Here is a 19,135-nt window from a genome sequence, read left to right on the forward strand (position 1 = left end):
TTTTCAGCCCAGCTCTGCATCCTGTCAATGTCCTGTTGTAACCTGCAACAGCCCTCAACACTATCTGCAACTCCCCCAACCTTCGTGTCATCGGCAAACTTACTATCCCACCCTTCCACTTCCTCATCTAAGTCATTTATAAAAACCACAAAGAGTAGAGGTCCCAGAACAGATCTCTGCGGGACACCACTGGTCAATGACCTCCAGACAGAATACTTTCCATCCACTACCACTCGCTGTCGTCTTTTGGCCAGCCAATTCTGTATCCAGACAGCCAAATTTCCCTGTATCCCATGCCCCCTAACTTGAATGAGCCTACCATGGGGAACCTTATCAAATGCCTTACTGAAATCCATATACACCACATCCACTGCCCGACCTTCATCAGTATGTCTCGTCACATCTTCAAAGAATTAAATGAGGCTTGTGAGGCATGGCCTGCTCCTCACAAAGCCATGCTGACTATCTTTAATCAAACTATGTTTTTCTAAATAATCATAAGTCCTATCTCTCAGATACCTTTCCAATATTTTGCTCACCACAGACGTAAGATTGATGGGTCTGTAATTCCCAGGGATTTCCCTATTCCCTTTCTTGAACAGGGGAACAACATTTGTCTCCCTCCAATCATTCGGTACTACTCCAGTGGAGAATGAGGACGCAAATATCATCGCCAATGGCGCAGCAATCTCCCTTGCTTCCCATAGAAACCTTGGATATATCCTGTCGAGCCCAGGGGACTTATCTATCCTGATGCTTTTCAAAATTTCCAGCACATCCTCCGTCTTAATGTCAACCTGTTCTAGTCTATTAACCTGGTTCACACTGTTCTCATGAACAACAATATCCCTCTCTCTAGTGAACACTGAAGCAAAATATTCATTTAGGGCCTCTCCCATCTCTTCAGACTCTAGGTACAAGTTCCCTCCACTATCCCTGATCGGACCTACTCTCACTCTGATCATCCTCTTTTTTTTTCTCACATAAGTGTAGAACTCCTTGGGGTTTTCCCTAATCCTTCCCGCTAGGGCTTTTTCATGTCCCCTTTTAGCTCTCCTCAGTCCATTTTTGAGTTCCTTCCTGGCTACCTTGTAACCCTCTAGAGCCGTGCCAGATCCTGGCTTCCTCAACCTTACGTAAGCTTCCTTCTTCCTCTTGACTAGAAGCTCCACTTCTCTTGTCATCCGAGGCTCCTTCACCTTACCATTCCTTCCTCGTCTCAATGGGACAAAACTATCCAGCACTCGCAGCAAGTGCTCCTGAAACAACCCCCACATTACTGTTGTGCATTTCCCCAAGAACAATTGTTCCCACTTTATGCTCCTCAGCTCCTGTCTAATAGCAGTATAATTTCCCCTCCCCCAATTAAATACCTTCCCATACTGTGTGTTCCTATCCCCCTCCATGACTATGGTAAAGGTCAAGGAGTTGTAGTCACTGTCACCGAAATGCTCTCCGAACGAGACATCTGACACCTGGCCTGGTTCGTTGCCGAGCACCAAGTCCAATATGGCCTCCCCCCTAGTCGGCCTATCTACATATTGAGGCAGAAATCCTTCCTGTACACACCTGACAAAATCTACTCCATCCAAACCAATTGCAGTAAGGAGGTTCCAGTCAATATTAGGGAAGTTGAAGTCACCCATGACAACAACTCTGTTGCTTCTGCACCTTTTCAAGATCTGCCGCCCGATCGGTTCCTCTATCTCTACTGCTAGTGGGGGGTCTATAGAAAACTCCCAATAAAGTGACTGCTCCTTTCTTTATTCTGACTTCCACTCATACTGACTCAGTAGACAAATCCTCCTCAACTACCTCCTTTTCTGCAGCTGTGATACACTCCCTAATTAACAGTGAATGTCAAGGAGAAATGCTTGCACTCTTCTTTTGGAGATGGTCATTGCCTGGTACTTGTGCTCCTCCTTGCCTCATTTTCCTGTATTCACTGCTCTCAGGAGATCCAACAGCCCCTTGACACTTGAACAATAATTTCTCCCTATAATTGCTCAAATGGAAAAGAGTACACAATGATGTATATAATTGTGGTAAACACAAACCCCGAATCAATAGAAAAATATTAGTTGAAAGAAGAATTATGTTCCCACAAAATTGTTTTGCGTTTTCTAACAAAAAGTAAAATTGCTCTTCTCCTTCCAAAAGCTTAAATTTAACACTGTTTTTGAGGTGGTTGATACCATTGTAGTAAATATATCAACTGAAAGCTAAAGCCTTATACCTTTTTTAAAACTATTGATATTTGAAAACTTTGGTTTTACCACATCAACTTGGTGAAAATATGGTTAGTTTTTTTGTTTCGCTAAATTAGTAGTGTTTATTCAAATACATAGTATACCAATTGACAGCACTATAAACATTTTGGCACATCAAGGCTTCATATTATAAACATAAATTCCATGAAAGTATGATGACCTCTGTACTGGAAAAAGCCCTTATTTTATTTTGTGAAAAATCCCTTCAAGACAAGTGGGGCAGAGAGGATTTTGAAAGAGGGTTAACTGGTTTACTGATTGTGACATCATTAAATTCCAAGAAATGCCCATGTGCCCTGGGCACAAACAGCGAAGACGCAGTGGGGTAAATAGAAAGCTAAGTGTAGCGGGGGTGGGTCAGCCAGTGTTTTCTGACCACACAGAATTCATGTGAGCAAAGAACAAGCATGGTTGTTTCCAAATGGAAGTTTTCTGTTTGCGATTCTTCAAACCTATCTGGTGTTGAAGCAAGTCTAGAGCAGAGACTGTTACTGTGCGTTAAACAGCTGGAAAGAGCAGAGAGCTGAAAACAAGATGGGCAATGGATTAGGCAAGACCCATTGATGCTTTTGTAGTGGTGCCGGAGCTCACCAGACTGTCGGAAGGGGTCAGAGAAGGAGTTTCAGGGGATTTTGTGTCTTCAGGATTATCGTGATCTGAGTGAGAGAGGGATCATAAACATGCATCTTGTCAGTTGTATCCTTACACTTGGGATAGAATGCTGCTGCTGGTGAATCAGATTTAAGGGCTAAAACAATCGATTGGGAAGTGTGAGGCCCTACAAGGCAGAGGGTAAGTTAGAAAGAGGGTAAGTTCACATGTGGTCCCATATTTGTGCTGGAAGGAAATTGAGTGCTTTTAACTATGATTAGTGAAATTTACCTTTTTATTTGAAATACCCTTTACCAGTTAATTAATTTGCATTATGCTGATTTCAGTTGGCTTGTTGCAGTATAAGTTTTAAAAAGTGAAACCGTGTTCAGTGGTTTTCTTTCTGTTGACATCATGGGGATTCCTTTCTTTATAAAAAGTTATTAGTCTCCATGGAGATCATAATAAAAGCTTTTAAAGTAACCAATAATGGATTTAGCCACTGATAATAAGTATTTGACATGTTCTCTAATTGTTTGCTCTTACGTTTTAAATAAAGTGGAGAATGAATAGCACAAAATGAAACTGTTTATCTTGACTTAGCATGTGATAAGTCTGCCATGGATATTTCCTTTTTAATGGCTCACTTAATACAAACTATATAGAATGAGGGTCTGATAGTATATCAGAATGACCTGACCATACTGACCTTTCAGCAGTGCAAGCAATATAGATGTACATTTGGGCTGGCTTGTTTACATTGCCTTCCCAGCACTTTTGAAAAGGGCTTGCTGACAAGAATGAGATATAAAGAAGTGGTATGTTTAAAGATAAGTCTCGGGAAAATACATTTTATTCAAAGTATTTCTATTTTAGAGTGAATAAAATGTATACAGAATTCTTTGTCACTTACCTGGATAAAGAAAATTACAGCACAGGAACAGGCCCTTCGGCCCTCCCAGCCTGCGCCGATCCAGATCCTTTATCTAAACCTGTCTCCTATTTTCCAAGGTCTATTTCCCTCTGTTCCCGCCCGTTCATATACCTGTCTAGATGCTTCTCAAATGATGCTATCGTGCCCGCCTCTACCACCTCCACTGGTAAAGCGTTCCAGGCACCCACCACCCTCTGCGTAAAAAACTTTCCACGCACATCTCCCTTAAACTTTCCCCCTCTCACTTAGAAATCGTGACCCCTTGTAACTGACACCCCCACTCTTGGGAAAAGCTTGTTGCTATCCACCCTGTCCATACCTCTCATAATTTTGTAGACCTCAATCAGGTCCCCCCTCAACCTCCGTCTTTCCAATGAAAACAATCCTAATCTACTCAACCTTTCTTCATAGCTAGCACCTTCCATACCAGGCAACATCTGGTGAACCTCCTCTGCACCCTCTCCAAGGCATCCACATCCTTCTGGTAATGTGGCGACCAGAACTGCACGCAGTATTCCAAATGTGGCCGAACCAAAGTCCTATACAACTGTAACATGACCTGCCAACTCTTGTACTCAATACCCCGTCCGATGAAGGCAAGCATGCTGTATGCCTTCTTGATCACTCTATCAACCTGCGTTGCCACCTTCAGGGTACAATGGACCTGGACTCCCAGATCTCTCTGCACATCAATTTTCCCCAAGACCCTACCATTGACCATATAGTCCGCTCTTGAATTTGATCTTCCAAAATGCATCACCTCGCATTTGCCTGGATTGAACTCCATCTGCCATTTCTCTGCCCAACTCTCCAATCTATCTATATTTTGTTGTATTCTCTGACAGTCCTCCTCGCTATCTGCAACTCCACCAATCTTAGTATCATCTGCAAACTTGCTAATCAGACCACCTATACCTTCCTCCAGGTTATTTATGTAGATCACAAACAACAGTGGTCCGAGCACGGATCCCTGTGGAACACCACTAGTCACCCTTCTCCATTTTGAGACACTCCCTTCCACCACTACTCTCTGTCTCCTGTTGCCCAGCCAGTTCTTTATCCATCTAGCTAGTACACCCTGAACCCCATACGACTTCACTTTTTCCATCAACCTGCCATGGGAAACCTTATCAAAAGCCTTACTAAAGTCCATGTATACGACATCTACAGCCCTTCCCTCATCAATTAACTTTGTCACTTCCTCAAAGAATTCTATTAGGTTTGTAAGACATGACCTTCCCTGCACAAAACCATGCTGCCTATCACTGATAAGTCTATTTTCTTCCAGATGTGAATAGATCCTATCCCTCAGTATCTTCTCCAACAGTTTGCCTACCACTGACGTCAAGCTCACAGGTCTATAATTCCCTGGATTATCCCTGCTACCCTTCTTTTTTTTTTATAAATTTAGATTACCCAATTATTTTTTCCAATTAAGGGGCAATTTAGCGTGGCCAATCCACCTACTCTGCACATTTTTGGGTTGTGGGGGCGAAACCCACGCAGACACGGGGAGAATGTGCAAACTCCACACGGACAGTGACCCAGAGCCGGGATCGAACCTGAGACGTCAGCGCCGTGAGGCGGTTGTGCTAACCACTAGGCCACCGTGCTGCCCCCGCTACCCTTCTTAAACAAAGGGACAACATTAGCAATTCTCCAGTCCTCCGGGACCTCACCCATGCTCAAGGATGCTGCAAAGATATCTGTTAAGGCCCAAGCTATTTCGACCCTCGCTTCCCTCAGTAACCTGGGATAGATCCCATCCGGTCCTGGGGACTTGTCCACCTTAATGTCTTTTAGAATACCCAAAACTTCCCCCTTCCGTATGACAACTTGACCTAGAGTATTTAAGCATCCATCTCTAGCCTCAACATCCGTCTTGTCCCTCTCCTTTGTGAATACCGATGCAAAGTACTCATTAAGAATCTCACCCATTTCCTCTGAGTCCACACATAAATTTCCTCTTTTGTCTTTAAGTGGGCCAACCCTTTCTCTAGTTACCCTCTTGCTCCTTACATACAAATAAAATGCTTTGGGATTTTCCTTAACCCTGTTAGCCAAAGATATTTCATGACCCCTTTTAGCCCTCTTTATTGCGCGTTTGAGATTCGTCCTACTTTCCCGATATTCCTCCAAAGCTTCAACAGTTTTGAGTTGCCTCGATCCTATGTATGCTTCCTTTTTCATCTTAGCTAGACTCACAATTTCACCTGTCATCCATGGTTCCCTAATCTTGCCATTTCTATCTTCCATTTTCACAGGAACATTTTTTGTCCTGCATTCTAATCAACCTTTCCTTAAAAGACTTCCACATTTCAAATGTGGATTTACCCTTAAACATCTGTTCCCAATCCACATTCCCTAGCCCCTGCCGAATTTTATTATACTCTGCCTTTCCCCAATTTAGCACTCTTCCTTTCGGACCCCTCCTGTCCTTGTCCATGAGTATTCTCAAACTTACGGAATTGTGATCGCTATTCCCAAAGTAATCACCAACTGAAACATCAACCACCTGGCTGGGATCATTCCCCAATACCAGGTCCAGTATGGCCCCTTCCCGAGTTGGACTATTTACATACTGCTCTAAAAAACTCTCCTGGATGCTCCTTACAAACTCTGCTCCATCTACGCCTCCAACACTACACGAATCCCATTCAATGTTGGGGAAGTTAAAATCTCCCATCACAACCACCCTATTGCTCCTACATTTTTCTATAATCTGTCTGCATATTTGTACCTCTACTTCATGCTCGCTTTTGGGAGGCCTGTAGTAAAGTCCCAACAATGTTACTGCACCCTTCCTATTTCTCAGCTCCACCCATATTGCCTCAGTGTTCGAATCCTCCATCGTGCCCTCCTTAATCACAGCTGTGATATCATCTCTGACGAGTAATGCAACTCCTCCACCCCTTCTACCTCCCTCTCTATCCCTCCTGAAGCATCTATACCAGGGGTGGGCAAACTACGGCCCGCCAAAGGTCTTTATGTGGCCCACCAAGTCAATTAAAAAAAAATAATAATTTTTAAAAAATTTTTTTTTTTAAATAATTTTTTTTTTCCAAGGTTAATGGGGGGGGGGCTGTTGGATTACTTACTGGTATAGGGTGGATACGTTGACTTGAGTAGGGTGATCATTGCTCGGCACAACATCGAGGGCCGAAGGGCCTGTTCTGTGCTGTACTGTTCTATGTTCTATATGAGGCGCCCAGAATCATAACCGGGTGAAGTAATTATTTTACTTAATATACTATGCGGCCCTTTAAAATTGTGAATTTCTGAATGTGGCCCTTGCACAGAAAAGTTTGCCCACCCCTGATCTATACCCTGGGATATTCAGTTGCCAGTCCTGCCCTTCCCTCAACCAAGTCTCAGTAATACCAATAGCATCATATTCCCAGGTACTGATCCAAGCCCTAAATTCATCTGCCTTACCTGCTACACTTCTCGCATTAAAACAAATGCACCTCAGACCACCTTTGCGTTCATCATCTCTTCCCTGTCCACTCTTCCCCTTAGTCACATTGAGTTTATTGTCTCGCACCTTACTGGCTTTAGTTGCTGCTTCTTTACTGACCTCTAACTTCCTAATCTGTTTCCCATCCCCCTGCCACATTAGTTTAAAACTCCCCAACAGTGTTAGCAAAAGCACCCCCTAGGACATTGGTTCCAGTCCTGCCCAGGTGTAGACCATCCGGTTTGTAATGGTCCCACCGCCCCCAGAATCGGTTCCAATGTCCCAAAAATCTGAACCCCTCCCTCCTGCACCATCTCTCAAGCCACGTATTCATTCTGACTATTCTTGAAATTCTACTCTGACTGTCCCGTGGCACTGGTAGCAATCCTGAGATTACTACCTTTGAGGTCCTACTTTTTAACTTATCTCCTAACTCCCTAAATTCTGATTGTAGGACCTCATCCCTTTTTTTACATATATCGTTGGTGCCTATATGCACCACGACAACTGGCTGTTCACCCTCCCCCTTCAGTATGTCCTGCAGCCGATCGGAGACATCCCTGACCCGAGCACCCGGGAGGCAACATAACATTCGGGAGTCTCGTTTACGACCACAGAAACGCCTGTCTACTCCCCTTACAGTTGAATCCCCTTTGACTATAGCCCTGCCAGTCTTTTTCCCGCCCTTCTGTGCAGCAGAGCTAGCCACGGTGCCATGAGCCTGGCTACTACTGCCTTCCCCTGGTGAGACATCTCCCCCAACAGTATCCAAAATGGTATACCTGTTTCGGAGGGAGATGACTGCAGGGGACACCTGCACTGCCTTCCTGCTCTTTCTCTGCCTTTTGGTCACCCATTCCCTGTCTCCGTCACCAATCCTAATCTGCGGTGTGACCAACTCACTGAACGTTCTATCCACGACCTCCTCAGCATCGCGGATGCTCCAAAGTGAGTCCATCCGCAGCTCCAGAGCCGTCATGCGGTCTAACAGGAGCTGCAGCTGGACACACTTCCTGCACATGATGAAGTCAGGGGCATTGGCCGCGTCCCTGAATTCCCACATTGTGCACAAGGAGCATAACATGGGTCTGGGATCTCCTGCCATTTTTACCCTTTACCTTAACTGATTACAAATATAGTATCAAATAATAAATAAATGAAAGGAATAAAGATTTTACTTACCAATCACAATACTCACCAACACACGACAACAGCCCCTTCACAAACCACCTTCAAATTAGGCTGACCGCACTGCACGTATGCAAATCTCCCCAGAATAGCCAATCAGTAGCTCCGCTCTGCTGGATAGGAATATGAATTTTATAGATTGAACATTTTGATTATCATAAACATTTCATCATCCTCGGATCTTAAATATTATAGAATCCTTACAGTGCAGGAGGGGGCCATTTGGCCCATCAAGTCTGCACCGACTATTTGAAAGACCACCAGACCCAATCCCTGTTCTATCTGTAATCCCATCTATCCTTTGGATACTTGGGGGAAATTTTATATAGCCAATCCACCTAACCTGCACACATTTGGACAGTGGGAAGAAACTCGGAGCACCTGGAAGAAACCCGCACAGACACAAAGAGAATGTTCAAACACCACACAGTCACCGAGGTCGGAATTAAACCCTGACCCTTGGCACTGTGAGGAAGCAGTGCTAACCACTGAGCCACCATGTCGGTTCCATTATTCGAATTTCAGATTTAAATATAGTATTTTGGATAATGATTCTTTCTTCTATATAACTGGGACTTGACAATGTCAGAATAACCATGCAAGCTGTGTCAAAAGAGACAAAAATGTAATGCTAAAAGAAAATGACTGATCAAAGATGAAATTGCACTTGAGAAATAGAACAGAGTACAACTGAAGTTGATCTTCAAAGGAAGTGATTTATATGAGAGATTATTTTAATAGGTATTATGAACAAAGCTGAAATCTGTAATTATAATCTTTTATTTGCAGACATGCTTCAGAAGAAACCTTCAATGGATGACTTTGTTGAAGCCTTGGTGTCAGACTTGGATTTAAACTTTGAAACATTCTTTATGGACTCTGAATAACTAAAATAAAAATCTGTGGGATGATTGAATTATATCAGCATCCTTGAAATAACATTGAAGCGTTTTAATGTATGTGTGAGTGTTTGTATATATTGTGATTTATAAACATAATTCCAATGCCATTAACATATTTTGTATTGTTTGGAATCTAATTTAACTGTCTTAGTTTTCATTAAAGTACATCTTCCTTTTGGAATACCAGCGTCTTAATTTTGTTGAAGGATGAGTGTTTTTAATATTTCTGAATTTTAGTTTTTGAAGATGGAGAAATTTGCGTTCTGGACAATGCGATGTGTTCTTATTACCTTTTACAGATTAAACCTGGCTTGCCTGTGCACATGAGTAAATGCTAGAATCACTTTATTCCAGTTACATTTGTTGTTTACTGTAATGGTAATGTTATTGAATATTGCATGACTGCCCGCACAATTTACATTACCTACAAGAGTAATCAGCATTTTTGTCAGCATGGCCATGGCCAATTTTTCACAAATATATCAAACTGGATGCAGATGTTCTGGTTTATCAAATAAATTAGGCTAAAACCGCCTCTTCCACCTCTTCAATCCCATAAAGAATAAACCAGCAGATTAATGAGTAGCAATTCAATGAGCTACAGTTTCAGCATCCCACCTTAATTGTAAAAAGAAACACTCTATATAATTATTTGCTCTATAAATTCCAGTCACAGCTTTGAAGTGTTGTCCATTTTGACAACTATTGATAGATATAATGAGCATCATACAGTTCATAGTGCAGCTATAAATTCATTATTTTGTTCTTGGATGTACAGTTTTGTACCTCTTCCAAAGCTAATAGCAGATCAGAAATGTATTTTCTTTAATGACCTTGAGGTACATCTAATTGCATGTTTTATACTTGTGTTTTTTCTTTCTTGATAATTACATTGTTGGTAATTGTATGATATTTCATCTAGCTGCAGTTTATATATCTTACAATGACAAACTCTGTGCATAATCGTACCTATTTTCTATGAAAGCAAATTTGCTCATTGTTAAATTCACACCACATGCACTTCAAGTTTATTCGACTTTCTGGGGCAGTCGTCTGCTGAATGCACAGGTGAAAATGTGGTGATGTTGGAAGTAGAGTTTCTACGTCTGATTTGTTTTAATCTAGAATACGTCTATTTACCTGTCTGAACTGTTACAACCTGTGTGTTTGAGATCAGATACTGTATCAGCACAGAGCCTAGACAGACTGTTTTCTTCTGAACACAAGGAACGCATTGAATAGCAGAGCAGGCTCAATGGGCCAAATGGCCTAATTCTGCTCCTACATCTTAGGGGCTGTTCGGAATTCCTTTGACTCCTGATTCCATGGGGAGTTCAAGGCTATGCCTTAGGCTGTAGAACTCCTCTCCTAAACCTCCCTGTTGCTGTGCTCCTCTCACCTCCTTTAAAATATTCTTTAAAACCTAAGTCCTCTTTACCAATAACTGGGGTCTAGCACCAAAATTGGAAGAGCTGTTCCACAAACTAGTCAAACAACAGTCTGACATGGTCATACTCACGGAATCAGACCATAAAGACAATGGTAAACAGTTGGGAGGGAGTTGTCCTGTGAGTCCACAAATTTGCCCCATAACTTCCGATCTCCAGTAGATTGTACCCTGGGGGATACCCCAAAGGTGCACTGGGGGTCCAACCTTACTGGAGGTCCCCAGTTGAAGATTACACAGTAATTGCCCAGGAAGTTCAACATCCGTTGGGCAGTTACCCAGCACTGGGAATCATCTGATACTCCGATGCCAGTGCCATTAAAAAGGGTGCATGTCTTCCTTTCATTGGGCTCTCCTGCACTCCACTGAGAGGATTTCTGGACAATTGCACTGCATTGTTCTTACCTGGACTGAATTGGATGCTTGGACATGAAAGATGCACCTGCATTTTAGTCATGATGTGGAGATGCCGGCGTTGGACTAGGGTGAGCACAGTAAGAAGTCTTACAACACCAGGTTAAAGTCCAACAGGTTTGTTTCGAATCACTAGCTTTCGGAGCACTGCTCCTCCCTCAGGTGAATGGAGAGGTATGTTCCAGAAACATTTATATAGACAAAGTTAGAGATGCCAGACAATGCTTGGAATGCGAGCATTTGCGGGTAATCAAATCATTACAGATCCAGAGATAGGGGGTGATCCCAGGTTAAAGAGGTGTGAATTGTCTCAAGCCAGGACAGTTGGTAGGATTTTGCAAGTTCAGGCCAGATGGTGGGAGGTGAATGTAATGCAACATCAATCCAAGATCCCGGAAACACCACCCACCAGGTACGCGGCTCACACTCATGCGACTCAACCAATGTAGTCTACCTCGTATGCTGCAGGAAAGGATGTCCCGAAGCGTGGTACATTGGCGAGACCATGCAGACACTGCGACAACGAATGAACGTGCATCGTGCAACAATCACCAGGCAGGAATGTTCCCTTCCAGTCGGGGAACACTTCAGCAGTCAAGGGCATTCAGCCTCTGATCTCCGGGGTAAGCGTTCTCCAAGGCGGTCTTCAGGACATGCGACAACGCAGAATTGCCGAGCAAAAACTTATAGCTAAGTTCCGCACGCATGAGTGCGGCCTCAACCGAAACTCAGACTCAGCCGAACTCGGTGGCCCGCGACTGGCACGGTGGCGATCCCGTGGGCGTCCGAGAATCGGTGAGCCAGTGTCAGGGCAACGTGGCGCAATTCTCGCACCCCCCCAGATTCTCCAACCCGGCACGGGGTCGGAGAATCCCGGCCATATCTCTAACAGAATTCTACAATGGTGAGGCCCTAACAGATGATGGATTAATTTGACTTGTTAGATAACCACCATATTTCAAGTTCTGAAACTGAAGTGGGTCTGTGAAATTTCAAAATGTGAACATAAGAAAGTCTAGTTTTACACACAACAAAGAGGCATGGTTGTAATGTCCTAGATATTATTAGAATGTGGTTTAAGTCCTCAGTAATGCACCCTGCCTGCCCCCACTGCCAAATTCTAAACTACATAGATGTTTATTAAAGAATGGGACATGGAGCAGTGAATCTAATTGTTAAATTCTATGAAGACCTGACCCTTATAGATTCTAGAAAAGTTAAGATTGGCAGCCTGCGTTTTGGGGTTATAATGTATCTCAAGGGTTGTAAAAATTCCTGTTGAGTTTGATCTGGAATTATCTGTATAAACTCACCTTATCAAATGCTATTGTGTCGACACCCTGGGCGAGTGCGCGGTCAATTCCAGCCCCACTTGCCCTGCACTTCCAACATTAGTGAATTAACCAATAATTCATATGACGTTTCTGAGATCTTTTGATTTGATTTATTATTGTCACATGTATTAGTATACAGTGAGAAGTATTATTTCTTGCATGCTGTACAAACAATGCATACCGTACATAGGGAAGGACGGAGAGACTGCAGAATATAATGTTACAGTTATAGCAAGGGTGTCAAGAAAAGATCAACTTAATACGAGGTAGGTCCATTCAAAAGTCTGATGGCAGTAGGGAAGAAGTTGTTCTTGAGTCAGTTGGTATGTGACCTCAAACTTTGGTATCTTTTTCCTGACAGGAGAAGGTGTAAGAGAGTATGTCCGGGGTGTGTGGGATCCTTAATTATGCTGGCTGCCTTTCCGAGGCAGCGGGAATTGTAGACAGAGTCAATGGAAAAGAGGCTGGTTTGCCTGATGGATTGGGCTACATTCAAGATATTTTGTAATTTCCTGCGGTCTTGGGCAGAGCAGGCTCCATACCAAACTGTGATACAACCAGAAAGAATGCTTTCCATGGTGCATCTGTAGAAGTTGATGAGAGTCGTAGCTAACATGCCAAATTTCCTTCGTCTTCTGAGAAACTAGAGCTGTTGGTGGGCTTTCTTAACTATAGTGTCGGCATGGGGGGACCAGGACAGGTTGTTGGTGATCTGGACACCTAAAAACTTGAAGCTGTGACCCTTTCTACTTCGTTCCCATTGATGTAGACAGGGGCATGTTCCCCTCTACGCTTCCTGAAGCCGATGACAATCTCCTTCGTTTTGTTGACATTGAGGGAGAGATTATTGTCGTCGCACCAGTTCACCAGATTCTCTATCTCATTCCTGTACTCTGTCTTGTCATCGTTTGAAATCCAAGGCCACGTAGTTTGGAGATGAGTTTTGTAGGAATGATGGTGTTGAAGCTGAGTTGTAGTCGATAAATAGGAGTCGGACATAGGTGTTCCAGTGTTGAGTGCAGGGCCATGGAGATAGCATCTGCTGTGGACCTTTTGCAGCGGTAGGCAAACTGTAGTGGATCAAGGCAATCCGGGAGGCTGGAGTTGATTTGTGCCATGACTAACCTTTTGAAGCACTTCATGATGATGGATGTCAGAGCCACTGGACGATAGTCATTAAGGCACCCTGCTTGACCTTTTTTTGGTACAGGGATGATGGTCATCTTCTTGAAGCAGATAGGGACCTCAGATTATTGTAAAGAGAGGTTGAAGATGTCTGCGAATACCCCTGCCAGCTGATCTGCGCAAGACCTGAGTGCTCGTCCGGGTACCGCATCCGGGCCAGTGGCTTTCCGAGGGTTGACCTTCGAGAAGGCTGCTCTGACATCCGCAATGGTGATATCAGATACAAGTTCATCTGAGGCTTCTGGGGTGGAGAACTTGCTCTCACTGACCTCTTGTTCAAAGCGTGCATAGAATGCGTTGAGCTCATCAGGGAGGGGTGAATTGGAGCCGGTGATTTTACATGCCTTCATCTTGTAGCCCGTTATGTCTTGCAGACCTTTCCATAGTCGGCGGGGGTCCATGTGGGACTCGAGCTTGGTCCGATACTGTCTTTTGGCATCTTTGATGGATCTCCTTAGATCATATCTGGCTTTCTTGTATAGGTCAGGGTCGCCTGACTTGCACGCCTCAGACCTAGACTTCAGCAGTTCATCCCTGTTCATCCAGGGTTTCCAGTTGGGAAACACGCGGATTTGTTTCTTTGGCACACAATCTTCTACACACTTACTAATGAAGTCAGTTACTGTAGTGTTGTACTCGTTCAGGCTGGTCACAGAGTTTTAAATACTGACCAGTCCACTGACTAAGCAGTCCCGCAGGAGATCATCTGATTCCTCAGACCAACAATGCACAACTTTCTTTGACGGATTCTCCTGCTTCAGTTTTTGCTTCTAAGCCGGGAGCAGGAGCACAGCCTTGTGGTCAGATTTGCCAAAGTGTGGACGGGCGATAGATCGGTGGGCATGTTTGATATTTGTGTAGCAGTGGTCGAGGATGTTTGGGCCTCTGGTGGAACAGGTGACATTTTGGTGGTAATTTGGTGGTAAGCTCTTGAGCTTGGCCTGATTGAAGTCCCCAGCTACAATGAGCAAGGCCTCGGGATGTTTTGTTTCAAGACTATTTGTGATGGTGAATATTTCATCCAGTGCGATTTTCACGTTCTCATGGGGTAGGATGTAAACTGCCATCAGGATAACGGAGCTGAACTCCCGCAGAAGGTAGTAGAGGCGGCATTTTAGCGTCAGGTATTCTAGGTCTGGGGAGCAAAAACTCGCCACTGTTGCTACATCTAGGCACCAGGAGGTATTGATTCGGAGGCAGACCCCACCTCCCCTAGCCTTGCCTGAGGCTGCCGTACTTTGGTCCTCAACTGCTCCAATGACTTACAGGCACCAGATTTGTAAGTAAAACACAAAAAATATTTATAACAACAATAGAGATAAGGCATGCAACAATTATACTAGAATATCGGCCAGCTAGCTAATCTATTACTCTCCACTTTTACTGTCCCACCCTCTACCCGAACATGCACAGGACAGACACTTGCAAGGGAAAGGGGTAAAATGATAGGGATTAAAATGGAAGAAAGATGAGTGTCCTTGTCGCTGATATTGAAATCGTTGTAGTCAGCCATCTTCCCAGGATGCGGAGTGTTGAATCCACCAGTTGGATTGCTAATGAGGTTCTTTTGGCTGCAACATTCAGGCAGGAGTCTCAGGCTGTGGAATCCCCACTGGGTAGCCATTTTCACTTGTATTAACCTGGGCCTTCACTTGGAGGATCTACCTCAGGTCTGTTTAATTCTGACTTGCTTCCACCTACTCCAGATTAGCTACCAGCTTCACTGAGATAAGATTAGAGTTCTCCACATGGGAATTTAAATAGGTTTTTCAAACAACCTACCCTGCTTGCAGCTTAAACTGGCTGTGCAGAGAAAGGCTTTTTCTTCAGGTCTTTATAGAGAGATCAGAGCTATGGCCCTCTAACTTCATGATCAAAACAAAACTGAAAGCAAACGCACAGTCTCATAAAATAGGGAACATTCTGGAACGATCAGCACCAACCAGCATCAAGCATTTGTTGAGACCCAGGAATAACAAGTAGTCCGTTGGCTGACGGCCAAGTCCATCAAGAGGAGTCATCACCGATGTCAGCACAGCCTGTTGGGGAATGTTTTTTTTTAATTAAAAGGGGAAGTCCATCTTAAAGATACATGCCCCCAGTAGTTGTCCATGTACAAAAAATTTTAAAGCCAAAATAATGAAATTAAAGGGAATAAACAGGGAGAACATGGTTTAAACCAGAGGATCCTTACACTATATTAGCCTGGCTTTCCTGACAGTGTGCAACAAAAATGTGATTTTTCTACAATTTGTGGTGTGTCTCTCTCTTCGGGGATTTTCTTACTACTGCTAAGAAGGCGCAAGCAGAGTCCTGTGGTCATTGTGAATTGTATTTACCCTTTAAAAAATTAATCTTTAAAAATATATTAAATTATTGTTTATCGGAAAATATCTCTCTTAACTTTATAACGCCTCATTATGGCCTTTACACAAATTCCTTCACAGCTGCACCCTATCATCGAACGGCTTTATCCCATCGGTTGTATTAAAGATGATGGTAAACAAATTCCATTTTACTAAGTTCTGAAACGCATATTATGTTGTTCTGTTTTACCTCTCTACGTATCTTATGATCTCGCCACCCCCAAAAAGTACTCGCCATTCCCCAAAAGTGCATTAATTTCCAACTTCAATAAAGTGACAACAATAACCTTCACCTAACAGTTTTATCCAGCAGCACATCAGTAATAAAAACAATACAGAAATAATCACCCTTCTGCATACCCTTATGTCTGTCTTGCAGGTGCCTTTGCTTGGTCTGGTACTCCTACACAGTGCTACTCCAGTAGCTGCAGCACAGCTGGTCGAAGGGTGCTGACATTCAGTGGGGGTAACTGCACAAGGCCTTGGAGGATGACCATAAGCAGCTCTGGGTCTTTAGAGCCCGCCTTCAGACTGTACCACCTCAGCATGGGTGACAGCAGTCTGGGCTGGCTGGCCGAGAGACAACAGCAAGAATACAGACAATTATGGGAGCACAAATGCTGTCATTCTGAGACAGCACAATAGGTTCATGTTCCACTGAATCATTTCCACTCCCATGGGGTGGGAGTGGAAATCTGCTGGAGTGCTCGAGTGCTGGACTGCCATGTGAGCCTGCAAGCCCCTTTGAGCATTCAGATTCACATGCACAATAGCAATCATTTGTGCTTGGATGGCAGAAATCTGAGCTTCATGCCGAAAATAAGGGGCGGGATTCTCTGATCCTGAGGCTAAGTGTTGACGCCGTCGTAAACGCCGTCGCGTTTCTTGACGGCGTCAACATGGCCTCAGGATCAGCAATTCTGGCCCCGACAGGAGGCCAGTATGGCACTGAAGTGACCCATGCCACTCCAGCTGCCGATCCTGACGTCAGATGGGCACCACCGCTCCGTGCATGCGCGATGGGACTGGCTCGATTTCCACGCATGCGCGGTGTCTCCCTTCTCCACACTGGACCCAATACAACGTGGCGTAAGGCTACAGGGGCCGGCGCGGAACAAAGTAGGCCCCAGCCCGAGAGGCCGGCCTGCCGATCGGTGGGCTCCAATCCCGGGCCAGGCTCAGCGGAAGCCTACCCCGGGGTCAGACCCCCCCCCCCCCCCCCCCCCCCACCACAGGCTGCCCCTGGACCCTTCCACGGCGAGGTCCCATCGGGTAAGACCAGGTTAGAATGGCGGCGGCGGGACTTCTGTTTTTCGGTTCGGCCCATGCCGGGCGAAGAATCGCCGGGGGAGCCTTATAAAGCAGCACCCGGCCAGCACCGCTCTGGCGCTAATGGCGCCGATTCTCCGCTCTGCGTGACGTAATTCGCACCGGTCGCGGCAATTCTCCGGCCTGAGAGAATCCCGCCCAAGGAATCTCATAACCTCTGTGAATTTCTACTGGAGCACTGCCACGTCAAGAGGAGTCCACCTGTACTGTGGTGGGAATGGAGGCAGCAACCAGTATACAGTTCATTGTTGGGTTGTCTGGCAGTGCTCTAATGGAGTTACCTACCATTTCGACACTGGAAAGGATTGGTTCCAAGTTCTGTCCAATGCCCTATGCCCTGGTGGATCTGTCCAGTAACTGCAGCCTATCTGGCAGGCCTGCAAAAGCACCAAGCATCTTGGTGTACATCAGTGTTTTCCTACAGTCCATCTCAATGAGGTCCTCTTTTGAGTCCCCTGTGATAGGAATGGTGATCGACTTCACCTTATGAGGAATTTGCGCACAGGGTGACGTTTACCCCGACCTGGATGCACTCTCTTCATGCCTGGTGGCTCACTACTTGCAAATCCTAAATCTAAAATTGCCTCTGATCGAGTAGTGCTAGTAACTGAGCAGGCTGTGTTAGGTTGAACAACAGAGCTCTCTTCCTCTTGCCATTTTCCAAGAGGCTACAGGTCCTTAGCAGCTGGCAGTTCTTGACTCTCTGAGTACACAAATCCATGAGGGGTAAGGGATGAGGGAAGGAGGGTTGGGAAGAAAAGCAGAAAGCACACAGTGACCTCTGATCGAGTAGTGCTAGTAACTGAGCAGGTAGCTGTGAGTGTTGGGTTGAGCAACAGAGCTCTCTTCCTCTTGCCATTTTCCAAGAGGCTACAGGTCCATTTCATTTCACCCTTCAGGATAAAGTGAAGATGGTACATTACTGAGCAATTTACCATCATCCAGGATAGCCTTGGCCGTGCCAGGTGCTGGTTCCTCAGGACCATTTATTTTGATGGTAGTCCACCCATCATCTACTTCTCCTTTTTGCAGGTGACTTTCTCCCACAAGAGAGAAGGCAAAATGTTTGTGTTTGGGTGATCCTGCCATAACTAAATAGCTGGAAGTATGTGGAGGCAGTAAACTGTGTGTACGTCTGCCATGATTGCAAGGTGTGTGTGGATGAGGTTCCCTGGAATAATATTAGGACTGAGCTCGAGTGTCAGGAATGCCGCCTGATGATGAGTGATAGACGTGTGGTGCAGTGAGCATTTGTGGGACATGTATCAGGTTCGTGGTGCCATGCTTTGGGTATTCACAATCTTTACCATCTGCTCCAATTCCTTTGGCCAGGTTACTTTGAAGAGCGTCTTGCCCCCTGCTGGAAATGGCCTCCTTCCTGGCCTGGACCTCTTGAAAGAGTGAGTCCAGGACGGGCTACAAAATCTTGCAGGAAGCCCACTCCTTCCCTTAGTGTACCTCCCTCTCTCGGAATGGTGAAAAACCATTAGCCAGCAACCTGCATTGTATTGTTGAAACTCCCCTTTTAACCTTTTGTAGGAATTGCTGGAATACATGATTCCTGAACAACACTGCTCAGGCCCCCTGGTATGTGCAGAAATCAGGGCTGTGCAGAAGCTACTTGTACCTACTCTACAATCATGGAAATGAGATGGGTAGATGGATCTTGGCTTTTACCCACCTCATTATCCGTAAGCATGCTGTGAATCGCGATACAT

General features: G+C 44.7%; 1 protein-coding gene across 1 annotated transcript in view; it reads left to right on the forward strand.

The window, feature by feature from the left end:
- Positions 1 to 9,523, forward strand: part of LOC119977391 (mitochondrial intermediate peptidase-like) — a 223,117-nt gene extending 213,594 nt beyond the window's left edge. The window contains 1 exon segment of the mRNA XM_038818241.1: positions 9,230 to 9,523. Within this exon segment, the coding sequence (XP_038674169.1) occupies positions 9,230 to 9,327 (98 nt within the window). The 3' untranslated portion in view covers positions 9,328 to 9,523.
- Positions 9,524 to 19,135: the final 9,612 nt, after the last annotated feature.

Source organism: Scyliorhinus canicula, chromosome 14, assembly GCF_902713615.1.
Source record: "Scyliorhinus canicula chromosome 14, sScyCan1.1, whole genome shotgun sequence".
NCBI lineage: Eukaryota > Metazoa > Chordata > Chondrichthyes > Carcharhiniformes > Scyliorhinidae > Scyliorhinus > Scyliorhinus canicula.